Below are 9047 nucleotides of genomic sequence, written 5' to 3'. Positions count from 1 at the left end.
TCTTTCACGTTGTTCATCTTCTCTCTCTGTTTTTTTTTTTTTTTTTTTTTCTTCTTATTGCTTTTGTTAAATGTCTTAACATATATTTTTTAAAAAAGTGACCATCTTTATTTTTGTTTGCAAAAATTTAACACAAGTTTATATATAATGGAAATCCTTTAATTTAAATCTATGAATAAACTAGTCTCGAAGAATGAAAAAACGATAGTACAACAATCCCGATAAGGGAACTAGGAATGATTATGAATGAAACTTGTGAGTTTCAGCTTGATATATGAAAAAGACCTAACAAATGGAAATCAATCTTAATTGAGAAGGAAGTAACATTGCAGAGCTTGAACGCACAACTTCTCTAGATCACCTGCTTTAATACATCTTAAATCAAAGATTGACCTAAAAGTTTAAGTTGATGTACGAAAGTAAATTTAATTATATATTATCTAATAGGAAGTAAAGAACCCATGGAATGAGAGAGATGGGTTGATTCTTGGTTGGCAATGTGGATAAATTCTATATGAACATAATCAAATCATTGAAAGTAAATGAGAGAAATTTGGAATTTTATGAATTTTTTTTCGACGATATGTTTGCTTGAGAAATCAAACTTTTAATTAACCCCAGAAGTCAATAGGAAAAGCCTTATACCAACTTGAGTATGTTTGGAAAATTGCCCAAACTAACCCAAAACCCAAGATCTTCTATGTAATTGAGATTTTTTTTTTAAAGAAAAAATGTTTTTTTTTTACCTTTTCAAGAATTGCCCTCAGTTTTAAATGAATCTCACTTCTCCATAGTTTCTGGGTTTCTCCTACCTATGCTTTTTGTTATGTTACCAAAAGATCACATAACAAAGATGATCTAAGTTTAAGTAGCTAACCACTTATTTTTATATGTTTTATCATATTCTTTCTAATCATGTTTATAAATCGTGCAAAAAAAAGTGTGCGATTGCTGACATCATCTATGTAATCGCTAACCTTGGGTGCACAATCACTCAGTACAATTTTGTTTTGATAATATTTTTATTGATACAACTTCGTTTTAGCTAAATAACCACTTATTTCCGTAAGTTTGTTCGTGTTCTTTCCAACAATGCTTAAAATTAAGAAGAGCAAAATGTAAAAGCATATTGAACATAAATGACCTTACAAGGTTTAAACTTAGATAAATTTTACTTTTTGAGTATTAAAGTCAATGCTTTGTTCAAATTACAAGTATTGTTGGTGATAACATGAAAAACCATATGAAAACAAGTAGTCATTTAGCTCAAACGAAATTGTATCGATAGAGATATGACCAAAACAAAACTGCAAAGCAATCGCACACCTGAAGTCAGCGATCGCACACATGATGTCAGCGATTTGCGTAGATGATGTTAGTGTTCCGCACCTTTTCTACGAGAATGATAATTTTGTTTTTGTCATATATTTATCAATACAACTCCGTTTTAGGTAAATGATCACTCGTTTTTAGGCATTTTTCGTGTTCTTTTCAACCATGCTTTGAAGGAACCATTGAAGATCCTTGAGCGAAAAAGGGGATCGGACCCAAAAACCCAAATTTACAGAACAATGATTTTACAGCAAACATATAGAAAAGATTATGCATTTGATTAAAATACAGCATGCTTGGAATAATTTTATAGAAAAGTAAACTGGGTTTCAAAAACCCTTACCTTTGATGACCGGTTCTTTAAGAAAGAAACCCTCGAACCAAAAGGACACCACCATAATGAAAACTCTTATTCTCTAGGTGAGAATCTAGGAGTTTATGCATGTTCTGGCTATTTTGGAAGAGGGAGATTGAGATAGTAGAGAGGAGGAAATTTGGAAGGAAAATTTTGGAACGAAGAATAAACGATTTCCCTCCCATTCTCACGATGTGGAGAGAAAAAAGGGGAGAAAGTTGCTAAAACTGTTTTTAAAATTAATTTTAATAAAAACTTTAATATATATATATATATGATAACTACTTTATCATATAATATATATTAGACTATCATATATATATATATATTAGACTATATGTTATATCAAATATTACATATAACCTATAGTTCAATATTGTTTCCAATACAAGATAATCTATAGTTTAAGTCTCTCAACAATAATATTTAATATAAATCCCCTTTATATTAAATTTAATTATATGAATCCAATTCACATAATTAATATTTGAATCATATTCAAATATTTATTTCCTCTCTAATAAACTTTATATAATAATGTACCAAATATATAATAGTAATTATATCATATATAATTAGATTAAAATAATGATATCACATATAAATAATTCTCTCAATTAATTTGAACAATTCAAATTAATCCAAAAATTGATTCTCATTAATTTCTGTTGAGCTACAAAGGGGACCTCATGGACCTGTAGCTTGAAGCTTCAACAATACATGAATAATTAATTAAAGCCTTTAATTAAGATATTCACCATCCGTTGACTATCGGGTACTCCATTAAAAATCGACAGTTGCACTCTTCGCACTACAGATATATTTGTGTCTATTGGATAACCAATCAACAGTACGATAACCCTTCACAAATTGATCGTAAGTACAGCTGGGCCAAAGTTATCATTTTGCCCCTGTAGTTACATCTAACTCTTTAGATACCACTAATTCCTCTAATGAACGATAAATCATAGTCTAAGTATGACCAAACTCCTCTCAGGCCAGGAGAGGATGTGACATCACCTTGTTCAAACTTCGGAATCAGCCTTTAAGGGAGCAATTTATCTACTTACCCCGACATTGGGGAATGAGTGAATTCCTTCTTGTGTAGCTGTGTTCCTAGCTCCCTAATAAGACAAATCCTTAAAATGGTAGGCTTGTTGAGTTGGCGATCTGGTCACTCTTACCCATACAAATCAAAGGACCGTCGCAGAAGTTCAGAACTCACTCAGAATTTAGGTCATATCACCTACAGTCATCCTGGTGAAATGTAAGTCTCTATTATGAACGGCGTTATATAATAAGATTAGTCATTTCGTGGTCCAATCTTATACAAACTCTTTTTTATAAAATATCTCCATGCACATGTCTCCATATGAATGATCAGGATCAGATCATTTGTAGCATTTCACAACAATTGTAACATCTACAAAGCGAATCATACTCGTAGTGTCACAAGGATAAGATATCCAACCTTATCCATCTACTACAGACCATTTAGGTTATCACTTAAACATTATCCACCTGTATGTCTCTACATACATGATTAAGCTACAAGATAACATTCGATGTTAGTTTATTGGTTTGTGGATTAATGCAACTAAATGTCAAATAAAACATCACACATTTTATTAAATAAATAAGATGTTTGTATAATACAATTACAAATTATAGAACCTTATGAGATTTAGGGCATCAACCCCAATATGCTTATAAATTGAGAAAAATGTTAAAGCATCTTTACTTTCAAATGACTTTATAAAGTTTAAACTTAGATCATTTTTTGTAGTGATATTTTAGTAACATAAGAAGAAACGAGAAACCCAGGGAGAAGTGAGAAGTGATTCATTTAAAACTGAGGGCAAAATGATATTTCATATCTTTAAAAGGTAAAAATAAAACATGTTTTAAAAAAAGAGGTCAATTACATAGAAATTTTTGGTTTTGGGTTAGTTTGGACATTTTTTTCGTTATGCTTATTTTGACAACATTTCTATTATAGTTGATTATGATGAAGTAATTATCCTACAAAATTAGGAGATTATAAGGAACTAGTGAATATTTGAGAGTGATTCTAAAATTGTTAAAATTACTTTTATCATATATAGAAATGTTTTGAAATGGTCATTAATCACTAAAAATTAATTTAATAGAATTTAATTTTACTCTTTTAAATACAATTTTAATATCATTATAATTGGTTTTTAATGATCAAAAGCATATTTTAGAGTAGAGATATACATTTTTCCTTCGAGGATCCATCTCTAACCAAGAGTTTGTCCCTCCTCGTCCCTGTTCCCCATCAAACTAATATACAAAATATGAGGTAAATCAATAGATCGATTGCAAAACTAACCTAAGAGGCTTGCAAAACTTCTTAAGTTGGTGTGAACAACTTAACATCAATAGTAAACACTATTAAATGTTGCACATTTATCTAATGATTTCATCTTTCACTTTTTCTCTCCTCTATCTCTACTTTTCACATTTATCGACCAATTATATCTTTTCATCCTTTTTTATATCTTCCCATCTTTTTCTATTTTTTACATAATTCTCTAATTAACTCCACTCAGTAGGCCAAACCGCCCTAAAGCTAAAAGTGTGAATCCTTATTTGCTTTGAACTCAGAAAAAAGTTAAAAATAATCATAAAAATTTATATTTGAAAAGGACATGATATTTTAATGAAAATCGATTAATATTGAATTTAACGAGACAGAAAATGGGAATGGCCAATTTCAACGGTTTGTGTGATGGAAGTGAAGCTGAGCCAGAGAAATAGAGCAGACCGTTTTTTTCTCCTCCCCAAGTTGCTCCCACAACCAACTCTCCCTTCTCTAACTCACCACAGGTATTTCCCCATTCCCTTCAAAATTCTTTAAACTCATTATTCTTATAGCATACCCTTTCTTTTGTTTCAAGAAACTTACACAACTTGCTTTGCTTTTCTGCCTTTTTTTCCCTCCAATTTCTACCCCAGAAATTGGGCCAACACCAGAAAATCATTGAAGAATCAATTCAGAGCCATTACTCTGGTATGTTTGCTCTTGATTGAAACCTGGGTTCATTTCTTCTGTACGTTTTCTGCTCTTTTTGGTTTCAGAAAGAACTTTGCAAAAGATTTTCAATGGAAATCTCAACTCTATCGTGCTTTTGGATTTAATTCGTTCATCCCTTTGTTTGAATAGTTTGCTAAATTTCGCCTCTGTATTCATTTGTGTTATCACATACCCAGATATGGATTGGTGATTTATGGTTTGAATTTCTTTTGAAACCTTTTTTTTCGAGGATGTTTTGGGATTATAAAGAATGGGTTAGTGATTAATTGCTAAGTATTTTTCTTATAAGTTCTGTGTTGATTTTGGCAGAGATGGAGGTTTCAACTTCAGGATATATCCAAAAATCAACTCTCCACCAAGCACCACCTTGTTCATATTGTAGAAGGGTAAATGGAAAAACTAATATTGCTCTGCTTAGGAGAATTTTATGGTATCTTGAATGTGTATTTTCCAGCCTCAATAACTTTGCTCTTTAGGTGAAAGAGGGGTTTTTCGGGCTTACTTGCTTTAAAAGTACCTCTCTTTAGTCAAGAACATCGGCCTATGTTTGTGAGAGATTTTGAAATTATTAAAGTTATTCCAGAACACGCTTTAACAACTCAAAATCAATCTACCATTTGATTTTACACTTTTATATGCAATTTTCATACCATCAAAATTGTTATCAATTTATATGTTTCTAGTTCCACAGTGAGTTACCAACTGAAGTTGTTGCTAGTACTTGGACTCTACACTTCTTATGGAATTGTACTGAAGTTATAAAGATAGAGTTCTTCTATAAATGTACAAATTTTAATAGTGAACACTGCTGAAGTTGGTAGAGTTATTTAACACCGACTTGTAAAGTTGGTGGATCAAACTCTGAGTTGGTTATTTTAACCAACTAAACTCAAGTCAAGTTCCTTAGTTATCAATGTAATGATATGTTGTTCATTGTTCAATATATAAAATTATTTTGAGAACTTTACCTTATTCATAGTTTCAAAACAATCATATGGACAATCACACAGTTAAAAAGAGTTGGTACTTCAGGATATTCAGTTGAATTTCTGAATTATTACAGTTTCATCTAAGTGTTAAGATGTCAATTGGTAGGAGCGAGAGCTTGACTTTAAATCCAAACCAGAATGGAGATCCTACACATTCCATTTCTGTAGCTAATAAGAGGATAAAGGACACGGATCTAGAACAAAAGGGGCAGAATATCAAGATTCAAAATCCTCGAGCGGTAAGCAAGCTTGTACTTCTTTCCCACTTTTAAACCATGTTCTAAACTCCTCTGCAGGATAATTTTGTAACTTTCCTTTTTTATGGTTTCTACTTCTAGCTTCTTGTTGAATTACTTCAGAAAGAAATTGATAGCTCAAAACTTCTTATAGCAATCATTTTCCCAAGCTATTGATTGTGTTTTGATTCTAAACTTTGATGGCATGGTTGGATATGTATTATAAATGATGATTACTTTTGGAATATAATTTTTCTTTGCAATCTATTTACTTATAATGGCTGCTATATGAAAAAAACTGTAAGATAGCTGCAAACTAATTACTGAATGTTTATATCTTCTCAACAAAATTTATGTAAAGAAACAAATCCCATGTGAATTTAAAAATCCCATGAGTTGGGTTCAACTTTGTGATACTTGAAGAATTGACAAACCACTTGAACCATAATGAACTGCAATTTGTGGCCCATCAGAATTGGATGTGAAGAAAGAAATCACAATCATGGGAGTTGAAATGTAATCATGTTTGATTGTGATACTGCACTAGGTTGTGAGACTAGTTAGCCTTTGAAATATTACTGGCTTTGGCTAATCACTTTACCATATATCCATGCCAAGCTGGGAGAGGAGAGGTAATGCCTGCAGGCATATGAAAAAAACGCCTAATAGATATTAATTTTGTTATACTAAGTTTTGGCATAATTTGTGCTTAAATACCCTCCTAAAATACTTCGAGCACCATCTTCAACTTGGTTAAAGCCTTATTCTAGAGGGACCGGCCAGGTTCTATTTTGCACATTTTTAGTGATTCAGAGTGAATTGTTGAACAGAAAACTCGTTGAATTTCAGCTCAGTATCCATATGATTTGTTACGTACCTGAGCTACACATTGGAGGATTTTTTGTATATCCAAATATGGTCACAAGTATTGAGTAATTAATCAAAATTTATTGATATTTTTGTTTTCCATATGATTCGTTAGGTACCTGACAAGAATTGTATCCAGAGTATTTAAGAACATTGTTGTCATTTCAAGATTGAATTACTCTATAATATATTTTTGTTCGTGGCTTCTTTCTTGTATTCTACATAATCACTGCAGATTAGAGATGTATATCAATTAGAAGAGAAGCTTCAAAGTGCTTTGAATGAACTTCGAAACTATAAGAAGCTTTTCGCACTAGCCTCCTCTCATCTACCTCCTGTAAGTTTCTTTTTCTCACAAGAAGTAATTATATTCTTTCATACAGAGCGATGTCTAAACTAAACATATCATATCTACGTACTTATTTGGATATTTCTTTGTCGTTTATATAGAGAAGTGATAATTCAATAAACTTATTGTTCTCTTTTTTCACCTGTTTTTCCCTCTGTCAGGCTAGAACCACTAGTTTTATAGTTTTGGTTCCTCTTATAGTATTTTGTGCCAGATGCATAATTGGTGCCTCTTATGCTAGAGTTTTTGGAACATCGAGGCTTGAAACTGTTGATAAACGAGAGGGAAAACATCACAAGTTCAGAAGTGGGCACTGGAGATCTGCTCTTCGTGATATAAGGGAATTGGATGGTTTGGACTGTGAGTCCCCCATAGATTCTATGGTAATTAATATAACTTTATGCTCCTACTTTGACCCCAATTCACCCTTATATGATTTTATTTTTCTTTAGGGTGTTTTATTGAGCATGGTGTAATTAGATTTCTTTAACTGGGGCAGAGGTAATACTTGGAGCAGAGGTAATACTTGGAATATGTAATATGAGCAAAATTGACTACTACTAAAGTTGTTGAATTGTTGCTTTCATTTCTTTGAGCACCCAACTCACCAAGCATTTTCCAACTTATCATTCATTTTTGTCTGTTCCTAATGGAGTTCTCTGGCCACCCACTTCCCTTTCTTCTGGGTGGCCTCATCTTTTTGTTTCAACCAGATGATAATACTGCCAAAATGGTAAACTATCTTCAGATAACAACATTGGATTTCCACATGGGTGGGGTGACCACGGACCACTAGACTAAGATGGGAACAAGGCAGAGATATGTTACTGAGACTGGGTTTAAAATGGCTAAAAGTACTATAAAAATGCTCACAAAAAAACTTATCACTACCTTACTTGAACAAAATAGACAAGAACCAAACCATTGTGGATGAACCACTGCCTTGTGGCTAGAGCATGATTGACGGTTGAATCGACCATGGTCGTGCGGCTGTAGAAAATCGTTAACTTGGCTATAATCTTGCTCTGTCGTTCCAGATTAGAGAGGGAAAGAGAGAGATGCACATATTAGCTTGATTCTAGTTTTGAGAATCATCATTTGTCTTCTAGTCTCCATTCCAACCAAAAGTTCACAATTTGGTAATAGTTTATGGTTTCTGTTTTGCAGAGTCCTTCAGAAGATGAGCAGATCTCAGATGAAGATTTATCACATGATTATAAGAAACTGGACCAGGATTACGAAAAATTTCTATCAGAATGTGGACTGAGTAAATGGGGCTACTGGCGTGGGGGTACCCAGAGACCTGAACAGGAATAGGCAATATTTGTAGAACTTTTCTGGGTTCCTTGCCAGCCAAAAGAGGCTAGGCTATGGAGTTGTGAATTCTCAAGGAGAAAGAAGCGTAGCAACACTTTTTCTTGTGTAGGTAAAATTTTCAACAACCCAACTGATGTAATTAAACTTGAAGTTGAACAAAATTTAGAGAAAATTGACAAGGACCCCCTCCCACTTCATTTTTCGAAAAAATGACACTTTTTAAAAAACTTGTATTTTTAGACCCATGATGATGGAAGTGATGTAAGCAAAAAAAAAAAAAAAACTTGGTATGGTTAATTACTTTTTTAACCTTCCAAACTTACTTCATGCAACTAATCGCCCTAATAGATTACCTACCTCAATCACCAATTAATTACAATCTCATTCCATTATCCACAACAATAAGACAAAAAAGGAAAAAAAATGGAGATTAGTGAAATAAAGAAATTAGTAAAAGAAAGAAATAAAAAAGATAATTAAAAAAAATAAAGTGAAGAAACCCGGTCGGGCTTCATAATGCATACACTGGGGCTTTACCAGGTCG

The 9047-nt window shown here is 32.5% G+C and overlaps 1 protein-coding gene across 3 annotated transcripts; it reads left to right on the top strand.

The window, feature by feature from the left end:
- The first annotated feature begins 4378 nt into the window (after positions 1-4378).
- Positions 4379-8803, top strand: LOC120080288 (uncharacterized). Of its 3 annotated transcripts, none has more exons than XM_039034916.2 (7): positions 4379-4537; positions 4667-4721; positions 5055-5131; positions 5841-5973; positions 7073-7174; positions 7348-7569; positions 8354-8803. In XM_039034916.2, the coding sequence occupies exons 1-7, from the start codon at positions 4440-4442 to the stop codon at positions 8501-8503; spliced, it is 837 nt and encodes a 278-aa protein (XP_038890844.2). In that variant the 5' UTR covers positions 4379-4439; the 3' UTR covers positions 8504-8803. The 3 variants fall into 3 exon arrangements, with proteins under 3 accessions (XP_038890844.2, XP_090170742.1, XP_038890845.1); XM_090314616.1 differs by lacking the exon at positions 8354-8803 and adding an exon at positions 7686-7772; XM_039034917.2 differs by having other exon boundaries at positions 4410-4537; positions 5809-5973.
- The last annotated feature ends 244 nt before the right edge of the window (positions 8804-9047 follow it).

Source organism: Benincasa hispida, chromosome 6, assembly GCF_027475165.1.
Source record: "Benincasa hispida cultivar pf3 chromosome 6, pf3_genome.v1.1, whole genome shotgun sequence".
NCBI lineage: Eukaryota > Viridiplantae > Streptophyta > Magnoliopsida > Cucurbitales > Cucurbitaceae > Benincasa > Benincasa hispida.
The sequence above is the reverse complement of the archived record's forward strand: the minus strand, read 5'-3'. Positions and strand labels throughout refer to the sequence as shown.